Genomic DNA, 17338 nt, shown 5'->3' on the forward strand with positions numbered 1-17338 from the left:
ACAAAGACAGCTCCAGGTAGATGTTGCAGTGGACCCCCCTTTAGACATATCATTTGGGGGCACAATATATTATGTGAAATGCAGTATTCATTGTTCCCAGAGTCCATGTATACTGCCCTCTCCCCATGCTAGGTTGAACCATAATGGATGACTTGCAATAATATCAAAGTACCTTGTGAGTCACATTTCCCGTATTTTCTGGCAGCCCTAGATACTGCTATGCATGCTTACAACAACATTCATAGCCTAAAAGAAGCCCCATCATGGTGCCTGCAGCAACCTCACCCTGTGATCCCCTCACTGAGGTACAGTTGCGAAAGGAAACTGGCGTTGAGGAGGGCTCCAGGGAGGACGTTGCCCTGAAACGGGCACATTTTGATTTGGGCTCTGGTGGGATCTAGGCTTGATACTAAATAGACCTGGGGAACAAAATCCGTGGCTAGAAACCTGCATTTGCAGGCTGTCCCACAACACCCCTTCTTTCTGTGGTGTTTGGGCTCTAGAGCCCATCTCAAAGCTCAGCTCCAACAGGTTAGATCCCTGACCTCAGGGACTCACGGCTGAAAATCATTCTTTCCAGGTCTGCTCACAGTTCCAGCCTGGCCCTGACACCGAAAGGATGGACCAAAAATATTTGCTACCCCCAAGCGGCTGCACTGCACAATCCAAGATGCTCCATGCTCTCTGGGGGAACATTGCACCTCTCAGAGTATCTGATTTTTCATAGGTGCCTCTTAAAAACAACTTATACACACTTGCACACAGAATCTTTGATACTAGCAAGTCCTGTGGCTTTCGTTCTTTTCAGTCAGATGTCGTTCTGAGCAAGCATGGTTAGTTTTGTGCTGTTAGTACTTCCGTTTTGTTGCCAATCACCCAAATAAAAAGCAGAGAGAATATGTCTTACAGAAAAGTTTGGCAAGACAGTTTATTGTCACAAAATAGTTAATAACAGAATAACTTATAATAGTATGAACTAAAGTGAAGTGTTTACTCTGTTTTCTTTAAAAACTCACATTGTTATGACAAAGTCTAGTTGGTCAGGTCTGAAAGTCACTGTTGTGTGGGGAGACCTCTTTTGCACGAAGGTGCAAGTCAACCAAAAGTATCCTTCAACTGTTCATACAGTCGTAACATATATTTCCTGCTTTTTATGTCAATGCAAAATAGCAATTTTAAAAAAGTAAAAATATATATATTTATGTACAAAATATTTTTTCATATCAAATCATTTTAATTGTACACTTTAAAACAACAACAACCACAAAATGCTATGTTACATCAAGATGCGTTCTACATGTTACATCGAGGTTTGATATCTGCTATCTAGATTATATTAGTGCAATTGGAACTGGCTATGCTTGAGCAACGCGTTGCATACCTGAAAGTCAGCTTCACCAAGGGTTTTGATCTTCCTCACTATACGGGAGTTTGCCATATATGTCAAGTAAAGAAGGAATGGGCATCTTAGAAGTTCACTGGGTCTTATTAGAAGCAGAAGGGGTAGGAGTAAAATTCCAATAGGTTACCCAAACAAAAAGACTCAGTTCAGATTTTAAATCGAAATGTAGCTTATTTTGCTCTGGCTGCGTTGCCTGATGCTCATTATGGTATTGCAAACTAGCAAATCTACAAGGACATCCAGTTCCACACTGTGTCTTGCGCTGATCCATGCATGTAAGGTCCTGAAACTATCCCTCTTTCTGCAGCTGGATAGCTTTATCCACCGGAAAAATTGAACTCACCCAATACCTGCATAGAAGATGAAATGGATCAGGTTCTAGGCATTTTGCTTAATGATCTTTGCTGTGACTCTGCCCACCTCAAACAGAGTTTGGTCAATTTTATTTAGTGTACCAAACTGGGTTGAGTATAAAAACAGGATTAGCAGCTTTCCTGGACTGAGAACTCATTTCCAAACTAGGATCTCTAACTAGATTTACAAATTTACCCTGGATACTGTTATTCAGATGTAACATTAAAACTGGTTTAAGGAAAATAAGCTAGGTTTCCATTTCCCCTGAACTGGACTCAGGACAATCAGCTCTTTTCCCAGTTTTATTTTACTGACCCGAGTATAAGCTATATTTGGCTTTACTGTTGCTTATTCAAGAGTGTAAACCTGATTAGAATATTTTCGTATGGTTGGAGCAAAGTATACTTGCTTTAGTCAAATTTAGGAGTTTAAAATGGTGTTTCTAATGCCCAATTTAGCATCTACTTTGACTTTAAATTGTTTCAGTGCCACAATTGTTTGGTGTGCTGTGTGTGCCCCATATGTTTTTAATTCCAATGATTTGCTTTATATAATATATAGATTTCATTATGCCTTCTTTCCCCCCCTTCATTGAAATGGGGATTTTCTTCATTTGATACATTCCGTACCAAAATAAAAACATTTTGGACGCATTAAGGCAATAACAGTTTCCGTCGTGGAAAGTTATTGAGCTCCAGTATAAATAACAAACTGAAGCATAGGTTGATTTGGTACCAGAAAAGTGATCTGCTTTGTTTACTTACATAACAGTTTCAATAAGTCAGAAGGAGAGCTTAAAAGGAAGGAATCCCAACTGGATTTACTGATGGTTTCATCATTGGGACGACGACTTAAACTATCACAATGAGTCTTTTTATAGTTAAACATTTGAACTACATAAAAGAATCAGAGCGTGTTCTTATGTAAGGCTTAAATCCCCTTTGAACTCTCTATTATTGTTAACCTCCAATCTCTGTCAATGTACTGCCTAGGCAATCTGAGGAGAGGCATTATAAGTAATGTGAATGACCATTCTGGTCAACGTACATTTTTCTTCACATAAAACACACACTCAAAGGCAGCCCTTTCAGTCCATATGAAAGAAAAAGCTCTAGGACTGGGCAATTCCATTATAATGGTTTTGTCCACCTGTGGCTATTGTTTTTTTCTCCTTTTTACATTCACATTGCAAAGTAACTGAAGCTTTAATGTACATAATCAGGATGCTCCTTTAAAAAATATGAGACTCTTCCCCCACATACAGTATTGCACTTATGAAAGGAATTATTCTTTTTATTTTTTAACATATGGCAAATGCAGTCAGGAGGGGAGAAAAAACCCATAGAGGCATAGCAACGTTTCCCCCATTTGAATAAGAAAAACCCCACATTACTTGTTAACATAGTGGACTTTTCCGTTGTACTGTAAAATGTAGCAATTTCACCGAAGAGATTTATTTAATCCATACAAGGCAAATGCTCCAGGGCTTTTGAGAAACATCTACCCTTTTTCTGAGGTCAGCTTTAAACTGGTCAGGATGCACTTAGAAATTACATGCAAAGGTTAAGCGTTGTGGCGTTGGCACACTTTTGAGGCACAGTTGTATTGAGCTATGCCCACGTTCTAGCTTATTGTACGAAAGCAAGGCACTTATTGTTATAGCAATGCAGCGCTTAATGTGCAGTTTGATTAATACAATAAAATAAGTTAATAGTTTTGACTTAAAAAACAAACAAACTTGGGAGGCTTCGCCACCCATAATTTACATGCCCTTTATAGAACTGCTTTTATATTTTATTCCAGAAATCAAAATATTTTAGCCTGAGGGAGCATTTGTTTATTGCCATCGCTGTGCATAATTCATTGGGAATGTCTCTTGCACAAGCAACACTGAAAGAAATGGGAATCGTACGAGAACTCGCCCAGGCTCTTGAGAGATTGCCATTGATTTCAAGCATGCCTGCATGGCGAGAACTTCCCATTCTTATTTTTACTGACCATGCTACAAAAAGAACCTGGTTCTCAATTCTTGCTTCAGACCTCTCATTCTGATCTTACAGGGGGAAACCAATGGCATGAAAAATACATGTCCACATGTGTTGGAAAGAAAAGCAACAACTCTCTTTAAAACGGTGGTACTAGTGGCACTTTGACAGTCTTTACTTCTGATATGTGTGACGATTTCTGAATGATGCAGCTGGTCGTCCCCTGGAGTTTGTCCTTTCCTTGTGCAAGGTTTGTTAAGGCCATCGCTGCGTTGATCTCCTTCCAATAGGTCTCATCTTTGTTTGATCTCTTTCTGTTAGCTGCACTAGAATCAAGCAACAAAAAATGTTTCCGTGTCTGATGATGATTCTTGTCAAGTAATTAGAAAGCGAGGCAATGCATTTTACAGCATTTTCATTTTTAAAGAAGTCTTCCTTTTTTTTTTTTTGCCAAGATAAAACAGCAGAAGGCAAAGAGAGAGAGATGGAGAAACTGAACTACAGTGACACAGCCCACTAAATTTATATAAATATTATATTATATTAATTAAACAATACTTATTTAGATTCATTTTATTAATATTTCCAGTACTCCTGAGAAGAACATCCCACATAAAAAAACAACTTGAAAGCGAACCTTGGAGCAGACAATAAATTCCCCCAAATTCCCATCTTACTGTCCTTCACCACCTGTTCATGCAGCAGTTGCAAATTCATTTCCTGCACCTTTTTTGCACACAGTGAGGGCAGGATGCACAGGGATGAATGAACTGTCTAAGATAAGTGTGTGTGTGTGTAATAAGATACTTATTCCCCCAAAGTTAAGGGATTTCCACTCCACTCCTTTCCCATGCCTCAGCTTGCAAATGGGGAAGCATCGGTTTCTGCACACATTCTCTTTTATTACAGAGGAATCACTTCTTATGCGAGGGCTAGGTTTCGAGGATCAAGTGAAAATCGCACATAACCCAAAATAACCCTTTGAGCCACCCTGCCTTCTACAGGCTGGCTAGTGAGGGGGAAAGTCCTGCCTGGTGTACCCTGCTAGTGGGGCATCTTTGGCCAGCAGCACAGTGGCTCTGGGAGTTGTGGGGATGCTCCCATTAACTGAGCAGACCTTGCCTGGGAAGAAAGGCCGAGAGCTGAAAATCTCTTTCCTTGACCTTTGTTCCTGGGCAAGGCCTGCTGGCAGTGTGCCCTGTGAGTGAGCTGCCTTTGGCTCTTGCATGATCTCACGGCAAATCCCCACCAGTCCCAGAGCCATGGTGCCACTGGCCAAAGTCACCCTACTTCCAGGTGCGCCAAGCACCTGGAACCTCCGGTCCTTCCCCTCACCAGCCCACCTTCAGCCAGGTATGGTTGAAATCGTGTAAGTCAAATAAGATGTGGGTTTTGCAAAGCCCCTCCGGGCTTTCTTGCCAAATACCTGAGGTGAACAGGGCAATGTTTGCCCATCCCCACTCCTTGCACCTTACATACACTTCTGAAATAGGCAACTGGCAAAGGTAACTTTTACTCACCTTTCACACTTGCTAGGTCCGTTTTCCAGAGTTTCTGAAAAGAGATAATAATCTGGTCAATCCACTGTTTTCATTCATTCATTTTTAAAGCAGCACTGGATAGCATATGGATGACAGCCCTAGTTTCAGACACATTTTTGCTCCCAAGGTATCCCATCAGATCTCTGATTTGCACAACACTGAAAATGTATGGCTCAATGGAGAACATTCATACTGAGTATAGAGCAAGGGAATATCCCCCCCCCCAAGACTACATCCCTGTTGAGAATTAACGTTCTTATGCTGAGTAGGAACAACAATGCAATCTTGAAGGGACCTCCAAAAGAAGAAAGAAAAAACACCATTCACTGTCATTAGAAGATTCTCGCTGAAACAGATTCGCCTTGATCCAGTCACACTGCACCTAGAGTTATTATCTAGATCAGGAACTTTGGGCATAAATAGGATGCAATAGAATTTGCATCCAAATTCTTGCACAACTAGTCATACACCACTAGAGCTGGCCTGGGGTCAAATGGGTTCATACACTTTGTGAACTTATCTTCTTAATTGGCACCAGCCTTATTCAGCCTTATTCTCTTTATAACCTCAGCAATGAAGGTGGTCATCTAGATGTGTTTAGCATCTGCTGTGTGAATGGGCTGTTAATCTGTTTTTAAAGCAAGATAAGTGCAGTTTTTAATTCCCTGTCATAAGAGCTGCATGCTATTTCATTTCAATGGGGGAAAGAGCTATAAAATAAAAGTGAGTTGAAAAAGGAAGACCAGACTATATATTGCAACACAGGAAATGTTTTGTAAGGCCACTGGAGGGTGCATTTATGGTTGCAAAACACTTAATCATTATTCAGTATGCACCATGAAAGCTAGGACTTCACTTCGCCAAACCTTTATTTGGCATTACAAAAAAGCTATGAAATCTAACAGTGAGGACACCGTCCACTCTGTAGACCAGGCACAGGCAAACTTGACCCTCCAGATGTTTTGGGACTACAACTCCCATCATCCCTGACCACTGGTACTGTTAGCTAGGGATGATGGGTGTTGTAGTCCCAAAAACATCTGGAGGGCTGAGTTTGCCTATGCCTGTTGTAGACCAAAGTTGATGAACTGATGTTTCTAAGAACTGGTCACCTTCATGTCTCATTGACTTGATTGCACTGTATTTCTGACTACCCAACATGTTTCAGAGTGCAGTCTCTTCAGAAGACAGAAAGGTCATTTTCAAAGGTGGCACCATTCTTCATTGATGGAGGAAGTGATCACTTCCTAGAGTCCTTGAGGATGAAAGACACTCTTATGCAGTAACTGGTTGCTGGCTGCTTTCCCCTCCTGCTTGTCTCCAAGACTTCATCATTTCATTAACACCAGGGGAGTGCTATTTTCCTGGTTGGTTAGGAAGGTCTCATCCTGTTTCCATCATTTGCCTCCTGCCTATTGCTTCCAAGAGGATTATAAATCTCCTACCATTCAGAGTTCTTCACCCTATTAATAGACCTTTTCAGCATGTGACAATACTAACTCTGTAGCATTCAGTGCCCACAAATTAGTCATTGGTCAATACTAGCTCTGTGTTGCAACATGCTGTTTTTCAGTACCATATATTTATTATGCTAAAATTCACTCTGAGTGCTGCAGATGCACACTAAGGTTACAATACTACTATTACAGCCAGCTATAACAAATTGGGAAGAGGTACTTTATAAAGATAGGCAAAGCATCTCTGGTGCCAACTAAGGGGGCCATTTATCTTACTTTACACATGGCAGCCCCTTGCAGTTAGCGTCTGGACAGCAAATAGAGGGCTTCTCCACACCAGAGCAAAATGTGGACCTCATCCCAGTGTTGTCCCAGACCTTTACATCATAAAATGTGGTCCCCCGCCCCAAATCCTGGCCACTTTGGACTTTACCATGATTGATAAGGGGCAAATCCCTAGGACAATACTAGAGTGGGAAGGTTGCCATGTGGACACCCTTAAATTAACGGGGAGACAGGCCAGTGACGATCCACATTTTGCTCTAGTTCGGACAAGCCCTGAAAAGGCACACAAGTCAGCTAGCAAACTGCATGCTGGAGATGTATACACACAATGGAGAAATGTATTTCTATTTACATTATAGCAGCTGTTCCTAAATTTGCATCCTTTTGTACAAACCAGCACATGGAAATTCCATGCAAATCTGTGTCCTCTTTTGTACCCCCTTCCCCAATTTTTAAAGATAGTCCTTTCCTATTCCTATCTAGTTTGGAAAATTAAAGCGTCTGTGTTGTTTTCCAAGGTGTCTGCAAACCCAGATGATTTGCAGATGAAAGCAGAGCTTTATTAGGCCAGGGCTGAGACACTGAACCTTGGCAAAGGTTGATCATGGCAATAACCTGCTTCGGTTATTGCCGGCAAGTCCCTGATGGAGGGAATAATATTTTTCTGTGTCTCCCTCAGAGTCCAGTAAGCCCTGGAGCCTGTCCAAATATCCTGAGAGGGATTCCAGAATCTGCCACTGAAATCTAGGATATTCCAAATTTTGTTAGCATCCTCATTTATATGGCACCCAGCTAAAAATCTGCAACACTTCATGTATCAGTTCCCATTTAAAACATACTCCTATTCTGAGATATTGTGTGTAAGAACCTCCCAAAGAGAGCTGCAAGAGAGAATTGGGAAGGGACTTTGTACACAAAGAGGCTCTTATGTGTACAAAGCACAGCAGAAAGGGAAGGGGAAAGCAAGCAAGTTCTTTTTTGGGGGATAACTTTCCAATATATATCCTTCAGTAAATACCAAAATCCAAGACTTATCACTCACGTCGCCTCCTGGGAACACAGCACAGAGCTTATTTTGAGAGTTTTATGCATTGCACACCACTCCAAAGAACACTAATGGTGTACAAAGAAACAGTGGAATTTTGCAAAAATTTAAACAATGGAATAATCCTGTCTTGAATTATACCACAGCTGAGTTAAATAATGCAAGTGTTAAATAAGTCACTCATCCACAAAATTATACATTTCTTGGTGTATGTTAGGCTTGCCAGATGTGCCTTGGCTTGTTTTTTCTCTCTGAAAAGGACCGTCCTTTTAACAAAGCAGGATATCGCTTGCTGGGTTGCCTCTGTTCCAGCTCCTCTTTTTGCGAAATATAAACTTATTAAAGAATATGTAATCTTACACACAATGTTGCTAAATAATATTTCTGTATTTGTGATTCCTTTTTGAAAAGAACATCAAATAAAATATTATTCAGACGCGCGCACACACACACACTATTCCAATTTTTTTGTAGGCACAAATCAAAGTGATGTATAGCATGCTATTCAGCCTGGCATCCTGCTACCCAAAGAGGCAGCTGCTCCCATATGCAACTGCACAATTCATGCACTAAGGCCCTACTCTTCAGACCAGACTTTGCTAACTTGGTGTCCTCCAGGCTGGTTGGGGTGGGGCGGAAGAGAGTTGTGGCCCAAAATATCTGGGGGCATCAGAGGGTGGTGCTTTTCTGTGACGGTGCCCCACATTTGTGGAGGACTTCCCCACTCTAAGACATGTGCATTGTGCGAACCTTGTTGACCACCTCAGGGCAGTTTTACTTTTTTTGGCTTTCTACTTTATGATACATTGTTCTGTCTTGACTGCTGTCACTGCATTTTATGGCTATGGTTTTTATTGTTGGAAATTTGTTTTATTAACTTAATGTATTGCTTTTCCTTGAAAAATTTGATATTTTTATTGGGTTATTGAAGATGCTCAAAGTTTGCTGTGATTCTCCTCACTAAAATGGCTCCCATTTCTGTTCTTTTACCCTTTTAGCTCATCCACCTCCACATCTGCAACAGGAACGGGTTTTAGCGCAATAAGGATTTGCTTAATTGAAATAACAGCATTAACTCCTTTGAAATGGGGGGGCGCTCTAAAAATATGAAGATGGTTGTTGCAAGACTCAAGTATATGTCTATTTTGATGTTTCTGTCAGTAATGACATCAGAAAATCAAAAGGCTCCAGTTGAGTTAGTTAGCCATGACTATGTACCTTTAAAAACAATAGTACTTGTTTGAACTGAGACTAACATCTTGTTTCATTTCTACTGGTTGTGGCTAATTTTAGCTGCACCAGGGTCAAAGTTTTCAGGCAAAGCTTTCCATTGCTACTCCCTTCAGTGTTTCCTGCTGTCTGCCATTCTGTCCTTGCAGATGTAATGCTCCACCTAATGCTCTATATAATATATGGAATCTAATCCTACTGCCCTGCTCTGCTGGGGCTCACAGGTGAACAGGAAGCAGTGCCCAGAGCTCCTTCTGCTACAGGCCTGGCAGTTCAGGACCTTGGGCAGCTCCAGGCTCTCCTAGGTGCCCTATGGAAGATGTTCTCTCAGTGGCTCAAAGGACTCCAAAGGCTTATGAAGGCTCTTCAAACAGCTCTATGCCCCTTGGAGAACTGTCCACAATTCTCAAAGGGTCCACAGCCAGTTTTGCATTCCCATGCTCCTGCATGGCTGTGGAGCAGGAGAAGATATAGGGGAGTCATCTTTACACTCTGAGGATCATGGGAGAGCCACGCCCCCAAGACTGGACATCAGGCCTGTGATGGGTGGGGGTAGCTGGGTACAGTTGCCCCAAGCCTTGGAGGTCTAAGCTGGCAGGGGGGCCACCAGGGACCGGCTCCTTTTTTTAGTTTGAGTTTATAACTTTATTCTAATAAAACTCCTGCCCTGGGCCTCAGACAAGCTCTGCATGGGACTGCAAGACAGTATAGAAGAGGGTGCTGAGAGCTGCCCATCCCCAAGTGTGAGTCCCCTGAATCAGAAACCTCTTTAAGACAACACTGGGATTGGGATACAGGGGACTTAACACCTCTTGCTCCAGTATTTGGAACATGATAGAAATACTACAGTTATTTATTTTTTAAAAAATTATATACGATTTGGTTGTAGGAAACAGTTTACAAAAAGCTAAAACAATAAAACCTTCACTAAAAAAACACAAGCATAATTTAAAACATGCAGAAAGTTAAAACCACAATAGATGCACACTTTATATAAGGACAAAAAGCTGAGCGTGTCCACCATCACAAATGAAAAGGTCCCATGTATTTAGTGATGTATTTAGTGATTGGGGACGCGGGTGGCGCTGTGGGCAAAACCTCAGTGCCTAGGACTTGCCGATCGTATGGTCGGCGGTTCGAATCCCCGCGGCGGGGTGAGCTCCCGTCTTTCGGTCCCAGCTCCTGCCCACCTAGCAGTTTGAAAGCACCCCTAAGTGCAAGTAGATAAATAGGTACCGCTTTATAGCGGGAAGGTAAACGGCGTTTCCGTGTGCTGCGCTGGTGCTGGCTCGCCAGAGCAGCTTCGTCACGCTGGCCACGTGACCCGGAAGTGTCCTCGGACAGCGCTGGCCCCCGGCTCTTAAGTGAGATGAGCGCACAACCCTAGAGCCGGACACGACTGGCCCGTACGGGCAGGGGTACCTTTACTTTTACCTTTATTTAGTGATTGTCAGAAGGCAATTTTCAATGACACTCTCTCCCACTCTCAAACACACACACACACACTTCAGAGAGGAGTCAGTTCCCTGGTCCAAGAACTGCTCCTCTCCAGACTCAAAGGACAGACATCAGTCTGTTTCCTCTGGCAGGTCTCCCCCAAGCCCTTTGGTATCTTCCCCAAATCAGCAACACCAGGCTAGATCAGCTCACCTGCTGGGGTGGCTAACTGGTGGCCTTCCAGGTGGTGCTGGACTACAACTCTCATCATGCCACATCACTGGCTATGCTGGCTGGGGCTGGTGGGAGTTGGGAGCCCAACCGTAGCTGGAGGGGACCGCAGGTTATCCACCCCTTGTCTTAGGGCATGTTACCTGGCTTCTCCTAGCTCTCAGATACTCCAATCTTCCTTAGCCTCCCCCAAGTTGCACCTTGGAGAATTACTGCCATGCGACTGCACGTTCATTGTTCGCTCTGCTATACTTTATTCAAAACATTCAACAAGTAATTGCACTCCAACCTAGCCCTCCTTTGCTCGAATGACTACAATTAGGCCAAAGGCTGAAGAAGAGCCAAAATGTGGACCTTGTCCTTGCACACACTATCAGCAGGGCTGTGTTGGACCAAAGGCTTCACACCACCAAGGATGGGAAGGTGGCAGGGCAAATTTGGAACACCAGTGCCTTCTACAACCCTGCATTAGTTTCTTCTAAAAACTGGAAGGAGAACATTAGCTCAGAAGTAAAGACAAAGTAAAGTACAGAGTGTATGTTTGGCAGTGTACTGAGCAATTCTGATTTTCATATCAAATCTGGCATAAGCACGTTCAACTATTTCTCTTCAAATCTCGTGTGAACTGGTTTTTGTTACTTTTGGAGATGACTGTGTTGACCCAGATTTTCCAGATAACCTGAAGGAGGAAAGAGTGGGAGGAAGAAAATAGCAAGGCAAGGCTCAACAGCACACACAGCTATGATTTAGTGTAGTTTTCTAGGTTATGCGCAGTTCTCCCAAACCACAGTTTAGAGGCACAAATGAGGTTTGCATGCATCATAAAGTTTCACAGTGTTAACAGCAAAGGGCAAAGCTGGGTGAACTAGAGTTCATAAAATCATGTTGTTTCAGAAGAAATGTCACAAATGTTCATATGGATTCCAAAACCAAAGTCCACATGGAATTTTACCAAAACTAAAATATGGTTTAAGATTAATAACATCTGAATGAATAACGTTCTTTTGTTATATTCAAGTTTTAGGCCACCCTGTTTTGGGGGAATGCTTGGACTTGGAATCTACAGTAAAACAATAAACAGGGTAGTGATACAATGGCTACTGCAACAGGCACAAGATAATATCACCAAGGCAACTATTTGCAAACAAACAGATAGTTTGTTTCCAAAATAGATTTTATCTTAAATAATTGCAAATGCAGTAAACAAAGATTCCACTTGTGACGTATCATTTTTTTCGTGCTCAGACGTCACTCCGCTAATCAGGCGTTTCATCCCCAAAGGGCTAAGTCATCAAGCTTTGTAGTAAATCATATACATATATAAACGGCTTAAAGCAGGGATGTATCTGTCCCCATCAGCATTTTTCCATTGGGAGGAACATAGAAAGAGGACAATGTCCTTCAGTTTGTTATTTACTGCATTTGCAATTATTTAAGATAAAACCTAGGGCACTAGGAGAAGGGGACGACAGAGGATGAGATGGCTGGACAGTGTTCTTGAAGCTACCAACATGAGTTTGACCAAACTGCGGGAGGCAGTGGAAGAAAGGAATGCCTGGCATGCTCTGGTCCAGGGGGTCACGAAGAGTCGGACACAACTAAATGATTAAACAACAACAAGAAGATAAAACCTATTTTGGAAAGAAACTACTTTTGACATTATTTATTTATTGTTTGTTTACAGATAGTTGCCTTGGTGATATTATCTTGTATCGATTGGACTTGGAAGCTGGCAACTAACAGGGGGGGGCATGCCATGGAGAAGGCATCCCAGGTTCCCTTTTGATCCTAAATTGCTACTGAATGATAATGAAAGACATTATCTATCCTGATTTGGGATTGTAATGGGACAGTCTGATGTTCAGGTATGATGGAGATAGTGATGGCCACTCACCTTGCCTGGTTTGAAATTGGACTTGGCCATTTCTCAAAGTAGGGACGTGGGTGGCGCTGTGGGTTAAACCACAGAGCCTAGGACTTGCCGATCAGAAGGTGGGCGGTTTGAATCCCCACGACAGGGTGAGCTCCCTTTGCTCAGTCCCTGCTCCTGCCAACCTAGCAGTTCTAAAGCACGTCAAAGTGCAAGTAGATGAATAGGTACCACTCCGGCGGGAAGGTAAATGGTGTTTGCGTGCGCTGCTCTGGTTCGCCAGAAGTGGCTTAGTCATGCTGGCCACATGACCCGGAAGCTGTACGCTGGCTCCCTTGGCCAATAAAGCGAGATGAGTGCCGCAACCCCAGAGTCGGCCATGACTGGACCTGATGGTCCCTTTACCTTTTATTTCTCAAAGTATTATAGAATTGCAGAGTTGGAAGGGACCTTGAGGCCCTTCTAGTTCAATCCCCTGCAATAAAGGAAAATGCAGCTGTCCCTTGCGGGAATCAAACCTGTGACCTCGGTGTTATCAGCACCATGCTCTAACCAACTGAACTATAAGGAAACGTCAGAACCCCCCACCCCCAAGCCTGATTCTAAACTTCAGACACTGGTGTGTTCCTGCAGACATCATTGGGGCCACAATGGATCCCTGAAGCCTTCTCCAGCACAGGTCCCCTGCAACTTGCTCTGCCTCCCCACTTACCTGGTAATAAAGTGGGGTCTTCCTCACTCCTTGACACTGTGAATCATTCATATGTCATTTCCCAGGACATTTGAGTCCTTAGTGTAGGTGCCAGGCACTCAGCAGCACCCCAGGTATTAAGAGAGTGCCTGAAGTGCTTGCTAAGAACTCAGGCACTCCAGGAAAAAACTACATTTCCCTCAATCCCTGGCACCATTACAATATTCAAGGTACCAGGAAGTACATGCTCAGATTATATTCCAGCCTGGGCAAATTTTAATGGGGATACTGCACTTATTCACAATGTGGTCAAAGGTTATATGCTAAAGAAGCTAATATACAAGCCAGATACTTATAAATATGGGCTTCACTACTAGATGGAACCAACTTATTTAGTGCTTTTAAGTCCATTACTGATAGGAACATATCAAAATAGATGTTTTATTGGGTCTTGCTACAATTCGAGAGCAAATGAAACCAAGTAAGTGAGGACTGATTCTGATGCAACATCTGGCATTATGGGCCAGTTTGTAGGCCTGGGAAAAGTACACCAGGATTTATTATCCATGACTTGTAGCCCACTGACAAACCCACAAGAAGAATTGTGAGAACATAAGAGCATAAGATGAGCCGGCTGCTTCAGGCCAATGGCTCATCTAGTCCACCATCCTGTTCTCAGTGGGCAGCCAGATGCCTGTGGGAAACCCTTAAGCAGGATTCCAGCACAAAAGCGCTCTCTCTCTCTCTCTCTCTCTCTCTCTCACACACACACACACACCATTTCATTTCTAGCAACTGGCATTCAGCAGCAAAGCTGCCTCCCATCTAGGTGAAGCTGAGACAAATAGTGTACCTGAAGGAGCCTCTCCACCCCCATTGTTCAGCCCAGACACTGAGGTCCAACTCTGAAGGCCTTCTGGCAATTATCTCATTGCAAGAAGTGAGGTTACAGGGAACCAGGCAGAGGGCCTTCTCGGTAGTGGTGCCCGCCCTGTGGAACACCCTCCCATCAGATGTCAAGGAAACAAACAGCTACAGTCATACCTCGGGTTACAGACACTTCAGGCTGCACGTTTTCGGGTTGAACCACGCTGAATCTGCAAGTACTGGAACAGGTTACTTCCAGATCTCAGCGCTCACGCATGCGCAGAAGCACTAAATCGCAACCCACATGTGTGTACAGAGGCTGCAGGTTGCGAACGTGCCTCTGAAGGTAACCCTGTATAGGGAAATTTTGAATGTTTTGTTATTATTTTTTATATGCTGGATGTGACCCAGAGTGGGGTACAATTATTATTATTATTATTATTATTATTATTATTATTATTATTATTATTATTATTGGTGCAGACCCTGTTTTAAGAGTGTGAGCAAGTTGCAGAGTGGATCTCCATTAGAAGCCAAGCCGGTGCATTCACTCCATCTCAGCCAAGCACTTAAAACTTTTCTAGGGATTTACGTAGTGGCTGGTCGTGATGGAAGCACACAAGTGTGATGGCAGCACCCCTGGCACAAAGGTGGCAGGAAGCTTTAAGCCCTCTTGATCATGTGCATCACACAGAACAGGGATGGCTAACCTGTGGCATTCCAGAGACTGCTGGACTCTGGCTGCCACTAGTTCCTGACAGCCTGGCCAATGGTCAGGGGTGATGGGAGAGGCTGTCCAGCAACACCTGCAGGACCACAGGTTTCCCATCCGTGATATGGATCATATATTCCAATCCCTTCAATGGGATTCTTCTTTATTTTTATTTTGCTAGGGGAAACCCATTTTGCAACTTGCCCTGTGTCAGAATACATACCATGAAGAAATACGATTGCACACAAGGTGTCAAAAACTCTTTTTTCACTGATTGGTTGTACATTTATATATCCTGTCTATTCTTCAGTCTGCTTATGGTAAAATCAATAAAAACATCCCGAAAACAAAGAAATTCAAGAAATACAGCAGCCAGTTTCTTAACTCCAGCTCCTGGTGGTCGAGCCAAGAGTCACATTTTCGCCTCCTGTATTGTTTTAGAAAACTGGAGCGGAAAACTTTTAAAAGTGCAAAAGAGAACTAAGAAGTGTTAAGAAGTTAAAATTCTAAAATACAGCCAGGATAGGCACTACTATATAGACACCTGTTGCTTTTTGCTTTAAATCGCAGGGGGGAAAGGATAGATTTCAAAGCCATATTTCATCCTTAATGCTGACATTGTAGCAGTAAAATATGATTTAGTTATATTGGCTGGATATGGAAGCAGGTATGCTCTATAATGCACACAACCAGGTGATTTTAAGACTTCTTCACACATAAAAGAGCTGCAAAGTAAGGGGAATTGCTCTAATTCCCTGCTTGTCTCTTACCAATGTACTCCAATAAAAAGAAACAGATTATTCAAAACTGATCGCTTGCTCCATTTAAAGATTAATGCCATAATTCTACTGGTAATTAGGCCCACTGAAATGAATCAGCTCATGCATGCTCAACTCTGCTGGATTGCATCCCAGATGCAAAATTGCTGGGTCTGGGGCTGTGTGTAGTTAAGAGCGCTGCATTACATTAAAAAAATCTCAAACCATAATGATCATTGCAGACGAGGTCCATCTGGAGTGGAGTCAAGGTCAGTGATGAGCAGGAGGGGAAAGAGAGACCCCATGACATATTTTCTTCCATGGGGCCAAAATGTCGCTTAAGGGGCCTGGTTGCTCCCAATCATCTTCCTTACACCATTTTTATTCATGCCAAATTGCGCTGTCTAGACAGTCCCCTTTGCAGCCATGTGTCAGAATTCTAGTGCACTGGTTGTAAATTTCTTGAATGATTTGCTTCTCTGACACTGACTAATTAGACCTCTCAAATGTCTGAGAGAATATACATGTTGCTTATTTCCCCTTCCCCCATACATTGTAAATGAATGGGAAGTTGTGCTGTCTTTAAATCTGTTTCTGGCTGAAAAGGACAAAACACTGTTCATTGATGCGAGGACTTGAGACAATGGTAAGTCAGTCAAAGCATATAACAAAGGCTTTTCTCCTTTGGCAAAACATGTGAATGTGGTGATGGATGCAATGCCTATCATCATCATCATCATCATCATCATCATCTACTTAATTTGTATACCGCCCTTCATCCATAGATCTCAGGGCAGTTCACAACATAAAATTAAAATATGAAACCCACAAAATACATAGTAAAAATAAGAAAAACAACAAACCAATAACGCCTCCCCCCTCCAATAACACATTTAAAAGGGCATCAGATGTCAATCAGCCAAAGACCTGGTTGAAGAGGAATGTTTTGTCTGGTACCTAAAGGTTTATAATGAAGGCTAGCAAACAGGGTGCCACTGCAGAAAAGTCCCTGTTCTTGTGTTGCTGCCCTCTGGACCTCCTGTGGAGGCCTCTGGACCTCCTGTGGAGGAGGCACACAAAGAATGTACTCAGGGAATGATCTCACTCTACATAGAGAGGTGGCCGTTGAGGTATTGTAGTCCTGAACCATTTAAGCTGACTGGGCAAAATTTTGCACTGAACTCCTCATCAAAACTGAGGATTTGAATATGGATGTTAGCCTTTCCGACACATGTACAGATTTTGCAGAAAGTAGTTGGCTACTAAATAAGTCTTTAACAATACTGGCAGCAGTCTATAAATCTTTAAAGCCTACTGTGTTAAATGGGGTTATATTCTGCTATTTTGAAATAAGGTACTGATGGGGAAGAGCAAAATAGCAGTAAATGTGAAAGGACAGGAAACACAACTGAGATATACACAAAATCTATGTACACACCTAATTGAGTTTTTGTGGGTTACATATTTTGATGT

At 42.6% G+C, this 17338-nt stretch overlaps 1 protein-coding gene across 1 annotated transcript in view; it reads right to left on the bottom strand.

Annotated features, from left to right (window-relative positions):
• Positions 1–903: 903 nt before the first annotated feature.
• The window catches only part of ODAD2 (outer dynein arm docking complex subunit 2), a 154546-nt gene continuing 138111 nt past the window's right edge, over positions 904–17338 (bottom strand). Inside the window, exons 27-28 of the mRNA XM_081930928.1 lie at positions 5262–5295; positions 904–4067 (exon numbers count right to left, since the gene is read on the bottom strand). Coding sequence (XP_081787054.1) covers positions 3881–4067; positions 5262–5295 — 221 coding nt within the window. The 3' untranslated portion in view covers positions 904–3880. The remainder of the gene's footprint in view (positions 4068–5261; positions 5296–17338) is intronic.

The sequence above is a fragment of the Podarcis melisellensis genome (genome assembly GCF_964234715.1).
Source record: "Podarcis melisellensis genome assembly, chromosome: 12".
Taxonomy (NCBI): domain Eukaryota; kingdom Metazoa; phylum Chordata; class Lepidosauria; order Squamata; family Lacertidae; genus Podarcis; species Podarcis melisellensis.